Source organism: Triticum dicoccoides, chromosome 3A (genome assembly GCF_002162155.2).
Source record: "Triticum dicoccoides isolate Atlit2015 ecotype Zavitan chromosome 3A, WEW_v2.0, whole genome shotgun sequence".
Lineage (NCBI taxonomy): Eukaryota > Viridiplantae > Streptophyta > Magnoliopsida > Poales > Poaceae > Triticum > Triticum dicoccoides.
This window is the reverse complement of record NC_041384.1, coordinates 752,791,671-752,808,291: the sequence shown is the minus strand read 5'-3', so window position 1 is coordinate 752,808,291 and position 16,621 is coordinate 752,791,671. Positions and strand designations below refer to the sequence as shown.

At 44.4% G+C, this 16,621-nt stretch overlaps 1 protein-coding gene and 1 long non-coding RNA gene across 7 annotated transcripts; both read left to right on the top strand.

Moving 5' to 3' along the window:
- Positions 1-2,462: 2,462 nt before the first annotated feature.
- LOC119273661 (wall-associated receptor kinase-like 8) lies at positions 2,463-8,063 on the top strand. The gene is made up of 5 exons (XM_037554754.1): positions 2,463-2,923; positions 5,132-5,744; positions 5,837-6,310; positions 6,590-6,742; positions 6,820-8,063. The coding sequence occupies exons 1-5, from the start codon at positions 2,633-2,635 to the stop codon at positions 8,061-8,063; spliced, it is 2,775 nt and encodes a 924-aa protein (XP_037410651.1). The 5' UTR covers positions 2,463-2,632.
- Positions 8,064-9,183: 1,120 nt separating this feature from the next.
- LOC119270705 lies at positions 9,184-14,852 on the top strand. Of its 6 annotated transcripts, none has more exons than XR_005134276.1 (8): positions 9,188-9,385; positions 9,489-9,862; positions 9,949-10,170; positions 10,647-10,728; positions 12,903-13,025; positions 13,517-13,605; positions 13,688-13,939; positions 14,426-14,852. It is a non-coding gene; the product is annotated as an uncharacterized LOC119270705 (long non-coding RNA). The 6 variants fall into 6 exon arrangements; XR_005134278.1 differs by adding an exon at positions 10,240-10,284 and having other exon boundaries at positions 9,190-9,862; XR_005134279.1 differs by adding an exon at positions 10,278-10,284 and having other exon boundaries at positions 9,192-9,862.
- The last annotated feature ends 1,769 nt before the right edge of the window (positions 14,853-16,621 follow it).

Genomic DNA, 16,621 nt, shown 5'->3' with positions numbered 1-16,621 from the left:
AACTAATTTGATAAACAATGCAAACTCTGGTAAACAAATACAAACCCAACTAATTTGATAAACAACACAAACCCTGCACCTTTTAGAATATTTTCATCAAGACCAATTTGAAAATCCTTAACAAAATTTGAAAATGTGAATAATTTTTTAATACATAAATAAAAACAATCAACATTTTATAAAATTTTATTTTTTTGGTATGTATCAATTTTTCTAAAAGAAGCGGACAATTTTTTTGAACGTCTAAACTTTTTAAATTTTTTTTTAATTTCCGAACATTTACAAAATAAAAAATAATATTAGAAAAATGAAAATAGAAGAAAATAAAAAAGAAACAATTAAGCAAAAAACGTAAAGAAAATAAACAGAAAAGGGAAAAGGGAGAAAAAAGAAAAACAGAAATTAAAAAGAAGAGAAAATACCCAGTTCAAGAACATTTTAGAAGTTCCGCACAACCGTAGAAAACCGGCTGGAAACCTCTAGAAGGTTTCTGAAAATGGAACGCTCAAACGCTGAAACGGGCCGGCCCAATCTAAACAGTCGCTCGATCTCATGTGCGAAACAATGACATTATGCCGCAAGATGCATCAAATAAGGCCTTCTTCAATGCAAAGGTGCAAGGTGCTTAGGTGAGCTGCTAAGTACATTAAATAGCTTAGCAACTCAAGTCATTAATGCATAGATGTTTAACTTTTGGTTTAGCACCTAAACTCTTTCATGCATTGGTGAGCTTTTTTCATTTAAGTGTTCTCCCTTCACCTCCTTCTCCCTCCTCACTTCCTTCCCCTAACCCCCTCCATCCATCCTTCCTGCCATGTCTACCTTGTAGATCTCTGCAGTATTCCTCTATTCCCTTCTGATTGTGAGAGGAACTTGGTTTAGTTGATCTAGTGATGTTATATTGCTGAGATTCTGTTTCTAAGATGTTTTATTTCTCAATCATGCTGAAAAACAACATATAAAATTGGAGATGCATTCAGTTACTGTTAGTTAGCCCAACTAGAAGATTTCGCGACCGATTCAGTTATGTTAGTTAGTTCAGTCGGAAGCCATCACATCGGTTAGTTTATCTTCCACCATGTGAGACTTGAAGATTGCCAACTCTCAACCTGCCGTTCTTCCGCCGCTCCCCTGCTGGTGAGTTTCTGTGCAGCTTGTCATTTTCATGCCGTAATTTTGGCCTGGGTGCTCATATGTTCCCATCAGTTGGTACTATATGGGCATGGTTGATTTACTCTCTGCAGAATGTTCACTTTACCAGTCTGCCCTCGGTTGCAGCTTAAAGAAAAACCGCCTACAATTCGGGATGGGGTTCAGGTACCGTAGCCAGATCGGTTGGAAGCGATCGGTTAGCTTATCCTCACTAGGTGTGGCTAAAGATTGGCAGCCTGCTGTCACTGTCGATGAGCAGGACGTTTTTTTTTTCAAAACTATGATGTATTTTGTAGCAATTTCGGAAACTATAGCACATAATGAAAAAAATGCAAAACTATGACCCTGTCGGCCACGTGCAGGCCGAAAAGGTAGTTTTCGGCCAACTGTTGGCCGAAGTAGGGTTTTCGGCCTTGCCATGGCCGAAAAGTGGTTGAGCTGGCCGAAATGGTTGTTTTCGGCTGCTGTTTGGCCCAAAAGGTCTTTTTGGTCAAATGTAGGCCGAAAAGTACTTTTTGGTCTAGTGTAGGCCGAAAAGTCCCTTGGACCCACCTTTCCGTTATCTGTTGGGCAAGACTTCTGCATCCTCGAAGGGCAATAGTTCTGCATCGACGGATGGCAAAAGGACCACATCGTCGAAGGGCAAGAGGGTTGCATCAACGAAGGGGTTGGCGGGAAATACATTGGCCAACAGTTAACGGAAAAAGGTGGTCCAAGGGACCTTTTCGGCCTAAACTTGACCAAAAAGTACTTTTCGGCCTACGATTGACCAACAAGTACTTTTCGGCCTACACTAGGCCAAAAAGTCATTTTCGGCCAAAGGGTGGCCGAAAACACCCCTCTTCGGCCAGCTTTGCACCTTTTCGGCCAAGGCATGGCCGAAAACCCTATTTCGGCCTAGAGGTGGCCGAAAACACCCTTTTCGGCCAACACCTGGCCGACAGGGTGCTAGACTTGATATTTCTCCAAAGCATGCTGTAGTTTCCGAATTTGCTTCAAATAACGTGATAGTTTTGAAAAAAAATCGAGCAGGACAGCGTCCATTGTCCATCTCTGCTCACAAGCCAATAATGCAATGGGGTTTATTCTGAGCTAAAATGGGCCATTTGGCAAAGACTTGTCTACGCCCCCTTTGATGGGCTAGAATATCCTGCATAAGAAAGCAGGCATTGACTGACTTGAGAGGTTGCTCTGCAGCAGCAACACCACAATAAAGTAGCGGTGCATTATAATGTGGACAAATCAACCACATCAACATCCCCTAGAATCCAGGTGCTTGATTTTCCTGTTCTTCTCCATGTCTTTTTATTTGGGTCTAGTGTCTCCCTAAATTTGCAGCACCAAGAGAAGGCCAGTCATGAAAGTGGTACATACAAGAGAAGGCCTCCCAGCTGAGACGTTCACCACATACCACTGTTAGTTAAATCCCCAGCCTGAACTCAATTTCAAGTGAAGTTGGGAGCCGTGCAAGGTGTGTGTCATGGGCATCTTACTGATGATATATGCATCACTTTCTCTTTTGCTAGTACTTGGGTCACTAGGAAATCTAACAGAGTTAGCATCTGGAGTTGTAACAAGCCACAGCCCCGTAGGGAATTGGGCGCATCCATCACTTGCCATGCTTGATGGTTGCCCCAAGAGCTGTGGCAATCTGAGCTTCGACTACCCCTTTGGCATCGGTTCAAGGTGCTCTCGGGATCCTGACTTCAACCTCATTTGCAACGACACTGCTAAGCCCCCCAGGCTGTTCTTGTGCGACAGCTTCACCGAGGTGATCGAGAACATTGACGTTAGTAGTGAAAGAGTTCTCTACGGGACTTACAACATCCTCACTACCATCCGGCATACCATCCCCATGAAATCTGATGTCAACATCTACAACCTGTTAATAAAAATGCCTGGGAGGTCCTTCAAGTACCTTGGCGAAACAATTCTGAACATCAGCGGTTGCGATCTTGATGTGTACTGGTCTACTGGATCGACAACAACACCGGCAGAACCACATGGGTCTGCGGAACTGTGTGCCCGAAACAAGGAATCACAGCTGATGGCTCGGCACAATTTTAACGGCGTCGGATGTTGTAGTTTTCCTGTTGGTGACCTTTAGGCTGATAGTATTGAGCTCAAATTTGTCAGAAAAATCAACACCAGGACGCCCTGTAACTGGACCCCTCTATTGTGGGATAGAATCAGCATATCTGATGACAGTGGTTCCATGATTGTGCGGACAATAATGGATCAACCCAACTGTGTTGTCGCCGTGCGAAACAGGACATCATATGCCTGTATGGACAAGCAATCCTACTGTTGGGATTCAGATATGACATCAAGTGGCTACAACTGCTTCTGCGACGCTGGGTATTCAGCAAAGTTGTAAATAGCGCGCTAAGCCTCTTAGCGGCGGACCTCTTCCAAATGCTATAGCGTGCTATAGCGGAGCTATTTAAAATGTTTGCTCAAGTGTTTGAACAAAAGACTCTTAGCGCGGGACATTTTGTAAACGCTATAGCGGAGCTATAGCGGGCTATTTTCAGGCAATCCCTTCATTCAAGATGGGTGCTCCAAGGACAAAGGTAACACTTTTTTAGTTAATTGAGCGGTCAAACGTACAACATTTGTTAAGTATTTTGGGCTTTGGATTTTGAATAAATGCTAATCGTTTATTCATCAACTAGGACATAATCCAATTCAGACCAGAGCTAATTGTACCCGTTTGTGTGGTAACATTAGTGTGCAATTTCCATTTGGCTTGGAAGAGGGTTGCTTTGCACAAACATGTCATCATCGGCTGTCCTATAGTTGAACGGTTTCCCTGTAATCGACATGAATGTTGATGAAGGGGCTATAAAGGTCACCATTAACGGAGCTTCTTACCTCATACGAGAAGGTCTTTTTATTTGTTGGTTTTGAGGAACCTCTGCACTGAGTTTCTGCTAATTTAAGTTGCGTAGAGGCCCAAAAGAATAGATCTGGGTATGCTTGTGTGAGTATCAACAGCAAGTGTGTAGCAGTAAACACTGTATACAGTTATGTTGGATACGGCTGCAAATGCTGAGATGGCTTCGAAGGAAACCCATATATACGCAATATCACATTCTCTCTCTAAAACTTTGTACCTGTTGGGCATATTCTGACTTTCCACAAAGACATTAATTTAGCATGAGAGGCCCCTAGGCATATCCCTGAACTTGAAAATTAATCTAGAAGATATATAGACCTGAAAAACATGGCTGCTTTGAAATTAATGTTGGTAATTCTTTTCTCTCTACAGCACGAACCACAAGCCAAACAATGCGATTCAATTTTTTCTGGACAAAAATCAGCCGGCTTGCAAAGACTTGTCAGTGCCCCCTTTGATGGGCTAGACAAACCTGCACAAGAAGGCGGGCATTGACTGACTTGTTAGGTCGCTGCTGTGCGACCGGCAACACGGACCACAAGAAAGTAGTCGAGTGCGGCCAAATCAACCACATCAACGTCTTCTGGAGTCTAGGTGCTTACTTTTCTTGTTCTCTGACATTTCTTCTTACTTGTGTCAAGTCTCACCACAAATTTGCAGCACCAGCCTAGTCATGAAATTGGTACATACAAGAGAAGGCCTCCCAGCTGAGACGTTCACTGCGCAACACTGTTAAATCCCCAAATACGTACATGCACTGCTGCCTGAACTGAATTTCTCAAGTGCAATTGGGAGCTGTGAAAAGGTGTGTGGATCATGGGCATCTTGCCGATGATATATGCATCACTTTGTCTGTTGGTACTCGGGTCACTAGGAAAGTTAACAAGCCACAAGCCTGAAGGGAATTGGGCAAATTCATCACTTGCCATGCTCGATGGTTGCTCGAAGAGCTGCGGTGATCTGAGTTTCAACTACCCTTTTGGCATTGGATCAAGGTGCTCTCGGGATCCAGACTTCAACCTCATTTGCAACGACACCTCTCAGCCCCCGAGACTGTTCCTGCGTGACGGCATCACCCAGGTGATCGGCTTTAATGATCCTTTCTCGTATTTAAACTTCATCCAGGCCTCCTTCTCGCATAGCATTCCCATGCAGTCTGGTGTCAGTGTTTACAACTTGTCTTTGGAACCACCTGGGAGGTCCTTCTCTCTTGTGTCCACTGTTCTAAACATTACCGGCTGTGATCTGGAGATATACTCTGTCGGAGACGATGCCACCACGTTGATATGCAGCACTGTGTGTTTGGATCATGGAATCCCAGAGATGGGGGCTATGCGCAACTGTAAAAATACCTCTGGATGCTGTCGTGTTGATGTGGATGGTAACGGGAGTTTTCGGCTCAAATTTGTCTATAACCACAGCAAAAGCAATATTGATGCACGCTCTGACCAGAGCTCTCATCTGTGGGATAGAATCAGCATCACTAGTGATGGGCCGAGTGGCTTTCTGCTATTGTGGCAGATAGTTGACCAATCCAGCTGCGTTGCAGCCAAGCAAAACAGGAGAGACTATGCCTGCATCGGCGAGCATGCCAAGTGCATTGACGGAAGCCATGGCTACAGCTGCATGTGCAGGACTGACTATAGAGGCAACCCTTATATTCCAGATGGTTGCTCCAAGCCCAAGGACAGAGGTAACTCCTCTTTTCCCAATCTAGAGACCAAACGTACAACTCTTAAGTATTTTGGGCATTGGTACATGCTAAATTTTGGCTGATCAAACTAGGGTATAATCCAATTCCGAGCAGGGATGATTGCCACCATTTGTGTGGTAACACTAGTGTGCCATTCCCATTCGGCTTAGAAGAGGGTTGCTCTGCAAGTGAACAGTTCCTCCTCAACTGCACAAATATGACGTCATCACCTGTCCTCATGTTGGGGAATGTCCAGGTCGTCGGCATAAATGTTAACGAAGGGACTGTTAATGTTACCAGTCCCGACCAACAAGGCAGATCTGTCATATCTGAAAATTTTATGTTTCCTATTCTTTTTCCTTCTGGGCCATTCTCCTCTGTGCAATGGGTTGTTGCTAATCTAAATTGTGTAGAGGCCCAACAGAACAGGTGTGGTTATGCTTGTGTGCATATCAACACAGTGTGTGTGAACGTAAGTGCTGAAGGGCTCGGTGTTGTTGCTGGTTACCGCTGCAAATGCTCAGCTGGCTTCGGAGGAAATCCATACATGGAAGATGGTTGCATGGGTATCCCGCACACCCATGTCCCCTCCTCTGTACCTTACGTCCTTAACTGCCTATATCTCTAAAATAAAGTTGTACAGCTCTATAAAAACACGTGTGCTATTTGAAATAGTTGCATGTTACCATTAGACGGTGATTTTTTTCACTACATCTAGTTTCTTTCATCATTCTGTATGCTTCATTTAATTCACTGGCGTACTATTTCATGCATGATGTATAATCTTCTGATTTCTATGTTATAGATTTACTCAACGCATCTTCTTAAGATTTTGTTGATTACAGATATTAATGAATGCGTAAGTCAACGGAGTGGCTGTAAAGAGAGATGCATTAATATAGTTGGAAGCTTCTATTGTACTGAATGTCCTCGCAATACTGAGTATGATCCATTAAAGCACCGGTGTACTAAGACAAAACAACAACCTCTGCTCTTAGGTAATACACATTAAATTATTGTCATATTTATGATAGGCAGGATATAACAGAAACTTAAAATAGCTTAATTCCTACAGGTATAATCATTGGGTTGTCCTGCGGTTTCAGCATTCTACTTCTGAGCTTCAGTGCAATACTTCTCGCTCGTAGATGGAGAAGAAATGTTCAAAAGAAACTACGAAAGAACTATTTCCAAAAGAACCAAGGTCTTCTCCTAGAAATATTGATATCATCTGATGAAACTGCAAATGACAATACAAAGATTTTCTCGTTAGAAGAGCTAGAGAAGGCAACAAATAACTTTGATCCTACACGTATCATCGGGCGTGGGGGCCATGGCATGGTTTACAAAGGCATATTATCTGATCAGCGTGTCATTGCGATAAAAAAATCTAAGGTCATCGAGCAGTGTGAGATCAGTCAGTTTATCAATGAGGTCGCAGTCCTCTCTCAGATAAACCACAGAAATATTGTGAAGCTCTTTGGATGTTGTCTCGAAACTGAGGTTCCACTGCTGGTGTATGACTATGTATCCAGTGGTTCACTGTCTGAATTTCTTCATTCAGATGTAAGTGATGGTTTTTCGTTGTCTTGGAGTGATTACTTAAGGATTGCCCTGGAAACAGCAGGAGCTCTATCTTATCTCCACTCTTCAGCTTCAATATCAATCTTCCATCGTGACGTGAAGTCCTCAAATATACTTTTGGATGGTAACCACACAGCTAAGGTGTCAGATTTTGGTGCATCCAGATTAGTTCCGATAGATCAAACACACATTGTCACGAATGTGCAAGGTACATTTGGGTACTTAGATCCGGAGTATTTCCATACCAGGCAGCTGAACGGGAAGAGCGACGTGTACAGTTTTGGTGTGGTACTAGTGGAGTTGCTTCTCAGAAAGAAGCCCGTTTTTACATGTGAATCTGGCACTATCAGGGGCTTGTCAAGCTATTTTCTCCACGAATTCAGTGAGGGGAGAATCACGGCTATTGTTAGTCCCCAGGTCCTGGAGGAGGCAACTGAGGAAGAGATCAACGGTGTCGCCTCTCTTGCAGAGCGGTGCTTACGACTGCATGGTGAAGAAAGACCCACCATGAAACAGGTGGAGACGGAACTGCAGACTCTACAGGAGAAACATATGAACTCATCTCAGGCAGATTCGAGGAATGAAGAACCGATGCAACCGAGGTCATTAACTAGAAGGACTAGAGCTGCTTGGCAATCTTCCGCTGCGGGATTGGGCGAGAGAGCCGAAATGCAGTCAAGAGGCTGTTATAGCTTGGAAGTAGAGTTCATGGCATCTGCTACCCTTCCACGCTAGATGCGTATGTTGAGCTCATAATAATGGATGCTTTTGTTTTACTTTTGTAAGCTGATGCAATAATGGATTATTATGTTTTCACTTTTGTAAGTTGTGCCTCGCGCTTGTATCCATGGGAAACAATGTTATGTAGGTTGGTATTGTAACTTTGTAAGTCAATTTATTTCCAGATAATTGAAGGGCGTCAAGATTGTACGATTTTTTCGATTGGAATTGTTCTTGTTTAGGAAAACTGATTGTTATTACCTTGGGTTGTGATGTTCATTGTGTTGATGACATGTTTATGAGACGTGTTGCGGATTATATTAGCCTGTAATGATTTTGAGCATCCGTTGCCAACCGTGTTCCTTGATTCAGCAACAGGCTTAGGTCAAGTCTTGCCCCTGTATTTTTGCTTAGTCATTTTGTAATCAGTGGTTGCCTTTGTATGTTTTCGCCTTCTCTTGGTGCTTCTTCAAAAAATAAATACGGCACACATTTAAATGTATCTTTGAGGAAACATAGAACTAACTGTGCAATTGAAGGATGAGTGAATGACACAGTCTTGCAAAAAAAAGAAAAATCAAATCGAGACTGGAAGGAAGTAATAAGCAAGAGAACCATCGTCCTCTGATGTGACGATGCATGGATGCTCAATGTTGGTCCCTGCATGAATAGACCAGTAAGTTTTGGGCACGAAATTGTGCTATTGAACATATAAATCACGCTGTGTTACCCGCCATTCTGGAGGCATTGAGCGTGCACGACCTTTTTGACCGCACGATCGAATTACTGGCGTAGAAACAGTGCTTTTTTTGGCTGCTGGCGTTTGGTCAGCCGTTCATTTTTCTTCACGACTGTGGCCAATTCAGCGGAGGATGACAGGAGGGGTCGTGAGCCCGTGGGGCCAGTGACCAGAGGCTGGGTTTCTCTGGCCGCTACGTGACCAATTGGTAGAGCGTGGGCTATTTCTGATTGGGTAAGGGCGATGTCAAGAGGTGGATTTCCGCTGGTTTACTCTACCGATCTCTACCCTGGTGCGTTCGGTGGTCCCGGTTGCCGTCTGAGCCCACATCTCAGTGTATCGAGTACACGGGCTGAGCCAAGGAGGGGCGAGGAGAGACAGGACGAAACCTCTCCCGTAAAACTAGGGCACCAGGCCCAATCCTCTCTGTCCTCGAGCCCCACGCCATTCTCTTCCCTATCTCCGCCGCCTGGCCTCCCCTGCTCCACGGCCGTCCTCCTCAGGGCCTCTCGCGCCGCCGTCTTCTCTGCCGGGCCTCTTCTCCAGCGCTCGATGTGCAGTCAGGGCGAACTGCGTTCTCGATCCAGCCGGCTCGGGTGTAGGTCGCCGGCATCTGGCGCCGCGTGCCGTCATTGATTCTGTCTTCCTCCTCTTCTCCATGCCGCCGCCGCCTCCTCATCTCCTTTCCTCGATGTCGCCAGGGCCTCGCCCTCACTGGCTGCGGTGATGGCGGCGTGGCGGAGCTCGTGGTCGGCCGGAGTCCTCTCCCGCGTCCGTCCCGACGGGGCCGGCGACCTGCAACCAAAGGGTGATAGCGGCTAGGAGACAGAGAAGATGAGAGGGAGAGAGAAGAGGAAGGGGACGAGGGAGAAACAGAGAGGAAAGAGGAGACTAAAGCTTTTCCCCCAATCCCCTCACAGTCGCCGCCCCGAGCTCCTCTTTCCCTCCACTCCCCCGACACTGCCACTTGTGCTCGGCAGAAGGAGTGGCTGCGGAGGGAGGAGGGGGACGGGAAGGGAAGAGTGGGAGGCGCAAGGACGGCGGCGCTCGCCATCTCTTCTCGTTGCACGTCCCGGTGAGTTCCTCTTTCTAATCCCCTTCCTATCCACAAGTTATCTTTTTATTTTCTGAAATCTATATGTTCGCTCATTGGGCGGCCAGGGATGCTAGAGATTGAGGCCTTGGCAGGAGGAGCTCGAGCCGAGGAGCGCGCCCTCGATCCGGACTCAGCATGAGGAGGGGAGCAGCAGCCGCGTTGGCCTCGTCGCAATGTGTGCAGCAAGCTGAAGACGAGGCAAGAGCGGCGGTCAAGACCACGGTCGCGGCTTCAAGGGCTGCGCACACGTCGAGCACTGGCAAGCGCATCTCATGTCGCACACCGAGGTGAGCTTCTCTCTCTTCCAATCAATGGTCGCTTCTTTCCATCTCCTCCCCTCTTTTTCTTCTTCTCAGGCAACAACAGATGACAAGATGCGATGCCCCATCCTCAGCTTGCAGGTTGCTGATTTTGGTCCTCTCCTCTTGTTGGTTTGCTTTGATTAGTAGAACAAGTTGCACAACATGTGTTTGTGAAAATGATTCTCACGAAGGAAACCTTTTTTATGCCTAGACCTGCCTTCTTTCTTAGGAGCATATGCTTGCGGAGACATTATGGTCTAAATTTCATAAATAAGGTCATGCATTTTTGCTTGGGTTCATTTCAATATGTCGAACGTCTGTTCCTTGTGTATGCACACTATTAGTCTTGACTCTCTACCAACAGAACATATGTTCTTTTGCTAGAATGTGTTCTTTTATTATAAAATCAAGCTCAACTTTTATAACCCTGCACTGATTTTGTTTTTCCTTGCAATCCGCAGCCTCGCAAATAATCTTAGGAACTTGGCAGAAGCTATACATATGCAAATAGAGGGTCAGACACAGCTCCATGAACAGCTATAGGTGCCTTCTCTATTCCTGTTTTCAAGCTCTAATTGGATGGTGTTGTTGTCGGCGTTTATTTTTTATAGTAGGAGCATTCTTTTTCTAGCTTCACAATAATTACTGCCCTTTGTGTGGCTATGAACCCAAATCCATATTTAAATGGGTGTTAAATGTTTTTGAGGCATGGTGGACTTTCTAATCTGGTAATATGTAGTTAGTATACAGTATGGTCCTTTTTCTGTAGTGTGAAATGTACATATAATGTTCTGTTTGAGGTGTTATCTAAGAAAAGATATATGTCACCCTACTTGATTATAAACCCAATGGTTGTAGTTTTTTATTCAGAGTTTACAAGGTTTTACCTTTATTCTGTGGGTCATGGTTGATATAATTTTGGTGTTGTGGATGTAATCTTTGTCTGTGCCTTTCCTTTTACCGTACTATGTTATAGAATGAATCAAGATATTTCAACAATGGTAGCCCAATGGGGTAGTTCCTAAGTATGTTCTGTTTCACAAAAAAAGTTCCTTAGTATGTTCTAAATCTGACCGCTTCTTGATCAGTTTTTTGGAGGCCATGGGCATGGCATTTTTTATATATTTGCCTGGACTTTGTTCCTCTTTGCTATTTTTTCTCTTTAGTGTTTCTTTGATGTTCCTTTCTCGCACCATTCCTGATCCTTGCTTTATTAGGCATGATAGTTTCTTTGTTTGCTGCCAGTAATGAATATAAATATATAACTCTCGAGTGTGAGACGCAGACATGCTAAAACTGTTGCCTTTGATAATTTCTGCACAAATCATGTGCTGCTGCCGTATGGGTTCCAAACAGTTTGGGCTAAACAATGTATAAGTTTACAAAAAAGGGTGTGTTTTTGGATGGCTATGAAGTACATTTGAGAAATAAGATCTCTTCTCTACTTTCGGTAAATTTGCTATCCATATTTTGTACTTAGTTTAGTTTGAATCGGTACCATAACAAGGCTACGTTTAGTAACTATTTGTTTATTTCTGTTTTTACAACGATCGAGAAAGCATCGGTACACTTGAAGGCCTGTACAAATCTTCTGGGGTTTGAGTGCTTGCCTTGATTCCTCATTCATGACTAAGACTTGGTTAGGCATTATTTATTCTTAAAATGCCTATACTATTCATCCATGTCGACTCTGTTTCATTACGTCTCTGCTTATTCGGGCTAACTAGAAATAAGTGATGCCTACTCAGCATGGAAGTTATCACACTGTTGCCCTTACTATCTCGGAGTTGCTTCTGCAACATTTCTGTTTGTTCTTTCCTGGGTAACCGTGATACTTCTTATTTCATTGTTTATTCCATGGTAGTATGTTCTACAGGTAGGTGTCTGACCCTATAGTTAATTATTGAGCTCTGTGTACAAGACCCTAATGAGCGTTGTTATATTTACCATAGTATACACCTAAATAATCAGTTTGTCATACTCATTGTTTTCCTGTTAAAATGAGCGTTGTTATATTTACCATAGTATACACCTAAATAGTTTTGCAAAAGACCCTAACAGTATGTCAATCTTGATGTTCCGTGACTCAAGTCTGCAGTACCCGCTGTGTGAGTGTGTGCTGGTGTACGCGTGCATGCCTACATTGTACTTGCTGTTCTAAAAAAGACCCTAACAGTATGCTTTTTTCTAATATAGATGTATTCCTTATCATTGTATTTGTACATTTTCTGTATTCAGAGCTGACCACAGTCTACAACATCTAAAATCCAAAGTCTTCCCCATCAAAAGAAAGAAGATTAAGGCTGAAGATGTTGCGTCTCCTGATTCACCTCCCTAATAAAAGGAAAGAAAGATCCATCTCTTCATTAGTGGTCCATACACGATCGACTGGACGACGGGCATGGGTAGTTCTCCTATAAAAGGGCCTAGGCTACCTGCCCACCTGAGGCACTTGCAGTTGCTGCTGCTTCCGATCCGCTCGATTCCCTTGCTGTGTGGTTTTTCTACTGTTCAGGTTTAGTTAAAAGGGAGTCCTGTAGGCATTTGAATGGAAACACACACTTCCTGATTTCCTATTTTGGGTTCTATTTGCGGAACTAGAAAAGTAGCACTCATGGTAGGACACTAGAGTTTGTCACGTGGGTCAACAAAGAGTCGCTAAAATAAATATGCATTACTGCCTGTGTCATGGTCTAAAATCCCGGCACATGTTTCAGCCATGGGGTACAACAAAATGAGGGTGAAATGAATCATTGACGACCATACATTTGTAACTATGGAGCATGGCACTTACTGTCGTCACCACGTGGTCATGGCAGACTTTCAATGAGTAACATGAGGTAGATACTTTTCACCCGCCCACAAATTTTTACAACAATTGATATTCCTATTTTTGGTGCGCCAATGAATCAGTAGACATTTTCATAAATATATGTACTTCTTGACATGTAAAATCTAGAGGTTTGCAATCTGTAGTCCTTTTTGGAGAGCAGTTGGTATGTGTCCACCATTAGTTTTCTGAAGGTCTAGCTACATACCTGAAATGTTATCAAATAATTTGCCTGTAAACTTATGAAATGCTCATTGATACTTATTATATTCTTTTCATCAAAGTTGTGTTTGCTATTTGGCAAAATTTTATCAGCAAACGCCATCCTTTCAAAGTAAGATTTTCATCATCAAACAAAAAAATATGGCTGATGGCGAACAAAAAGCCTTAGGCCTATTTCTTCAAAAGAAAGTTTTCAACATATAAAATACAAAATGAAAGGTAATATGGATGGCTAATGAAAACTATTTTACTAAGCTAATAAATTCCGGGTTGATTCAGGCCTTTGCGCGAGGGGCGCTATTTCTAAATCTTTGGCGATATGAAAGGAGTGAACATTAACGACCCCATCAACGTCAGTGATGAAGAAGGTAATTACAACTTTGTTTATTTTACAGTAATATTTACACCTTTGTTTAATGCTAACTCTTCCAGCACCAACTCATTGTTCAGATGCCTGCCGCTGCCACCAAGAATTCAACTCAAGTTTACTTACTGCAAGAAATACACAGGACCCCAGATACATTACCTAAAATGCTTTGAACGGCAATGTGTCTATGCAAGCGGCAAACAACTTTCCATACGATGGAGCTAAGTGGACAAACTTTGTCCATGCAGAAAAGATTAAGAAATTTAACATATTTGTCTTTATTTTTTAAGGCGAAGAAGGCCCAGTGTCAGCCACTGTCCATGGCCTTTCATAAGGTCAGTCAATCATTATTTTCCTTATGCCTTTTAAATATATAAAACATCGCCTGACACCAAGTAACGCCGAATAGAACCAAGCTATCATAAACTACCGTCATAACTTCCTTTTGTGTGGGTAGATGATTTTGGTCTCATGCTACCGTGAACTGAAATATGAACCATGGTATTATCAAACTGAATATGTCTGAGGCAAATTACGTATAAAGATGTCTAATATCTCCTTGCATGGTATTTAAATCCACTGCACATACAACATTCTTAGTTTCAGCTTGGATGTATATGAATCTCCCTGCTGATTCTTTCTCTTCTTGCATGATTATGATGTTGCTCATAAAGAAATACACAGTTCCAGTCAACAAGCCAACTGAGATATGGTTTTTAACGGAGCCATATTCATAGCCTACTTCTCGCATATATAATGGTTTCAATGCTCATTTTGAATTGGCTTCTTGGGCTAACGATCTGAACCATACTCTCTCGCAGATAGGATATGTTGCAGATCATCTTCATGATAGAACTTTACAATCATGGGATGTTCTATAGAAAACAAACAAGTATTATTGGGAATTGGACGGTGATATGGAAGACATTTGTGCTTTTGCCAACCAAACGCATTCACCATGAAAAGCTGCTTAGACGACGAGGTCATATTCAACGCCGATGGCACATGCAGCAATGACTCAACCCGATGCCCATGATTGCATATCTTAGTCACCATAAGCTGAAATGTTGAATGACCGGAGCTATCTAAGATGCATCTTTGCCTATGTAACTTGCGCTTTTTTAAAAGCAATGTAAATAAACTATCATGAATTGATCGTATACCTTTCTTTTGGCCTATATAAACCTACCATGCAATGTAATATATAACGATATGAATGAACGTCATCCCTAAATATCAATTTCCTTATGCTTCAAAGATTTTGCAACCGGGCTCTAAATATTCTTACTTGCATGCTCTGAATGCTTGGTTTGCTCTCGCCCTTTGCGCCATTGGCGCAACGGGATGCAGGATTAAGGACATGTACCTGCACTACATCGAGAGATCTGGGCTGCTTCTTTGTGGCTTCCAAACTTAAAATGTTTGTTTAGAAGTTAGTTTAGTTTTCTGTTGTGGATTCACAGCTTCTCACATGTACCATCCTCTTAGACCTTTAGACCTTTAGATTTCCAAAGAAACTAAATGAAGATATGGTGGTATGGTCTCAATAGTACAACCTAAAGCCTTTCATGCTTTATATTTTCTCTCAAATTTGCTCTTGGAAAATCATGTATCTATGTTTGATCCGGTGAGAAAAGACGGTTTTTAAGCAGAGGATGCGGAAATGTTGGCCACATTTGGTTTTTGACTTTGGTGTCTAAATATTCTCACAATACTTGGCTCCCTCTTGGCCTTTGCGCCATTGGCGCAACGAGTCATCTAGTTTTACTAAAAACTACAGGAAATGAACGAGCATCTGTAGGTAAGGGCTTGCCTGACTGACATGTGGATTCTCACCAATTTATCCATGTCTACTTTTTTTTATTTTTTTTAGAAAAGGAGGATGACCCCCGGCCTCTGCATCTGGGCGATGCATACGGCCACTTTATTAATTATTAACACAAAACCTTACAAAGCCATACAACAGCAAGACTAAAGCCACCGTCTAAGCAACAACTGTCGCTACACCTATCCAATTGATGAAGGGGCGCAGATAGTCTGGGCCTAATACCAAACAGACATCGCAGCCAAATCTAAACATCTAAGACCTGAGGTCCCAACCAGGACGCCTGCCGGGTATGGTGCACCTACCAGTCCGGCGCACTCCTCAACCAGGACGCCTGCCGGGTATGAGGCCGCCGCAGCCACCTGCCACAAATCCATCTTCAGAGCTATACTGTTGCATGTACCGTGCCAGGTCTCTCCGCCATCGACGCCACCACGACGCCCGACAGCGTCGTCCTCCTGCGCGAGTCCATCCTCCCACATCGAACTCCGAATCTGCACTACGCCACGCCGTCAAGATCCGTCGCCATCAGTGTGTAGGATGAAGCACCGCTCCACCAAAGAATCCGTCCTCTGGTCCCTTGATCACGTGTGTACCTCCAAAAATGACGCCCCCAAGGGAGGAACGACACCAGAGCGCCGCCGTCATCCGATCTAGGGTTTCCCCCGGAGGTAGCAGAGAGTGGCCTTGAACTACTCCACGGCGATGCCTTCAAGAAGGGAACGACGCAGATAGCGCCGCCACCGCCGGGCTTAGCAGAACGCGAAGGCAAGTTTTCACCCAGATCAGTTCGAAAGAATCCAACTCTCGTGCACGGGCCGCCGTCACCACCAGCACCACCAGGTAAACCCTGGAGTACCGGCAGATCAGCGAGCCACCGACACCACCGCATCCAGATCGCCGGCCACGCCGGGCCGCCGCCATCCCCCGCGCCGTCCGGGTCAGAGATGGAGCTGCCTACCGCGCACAGGGACCGCCGCCGCCTGCACACGCCGGAGCGCCGCCGAGATCCCAGCGCCTGCCACCGCTTGCCGACGCCAACCTCCGCCTGAGCACTGGCGCCATCAGATCGGGGAGGGAGACGTCGCGCGCCGACCACCCTCGCGGACCCCGCCGCACGCCCGAGCGCCGGCGCCACCGCGGCGCCATCAGATCGGGAGGAGGAGGAACCCGCGCCTCGCCGCCCCGCGCA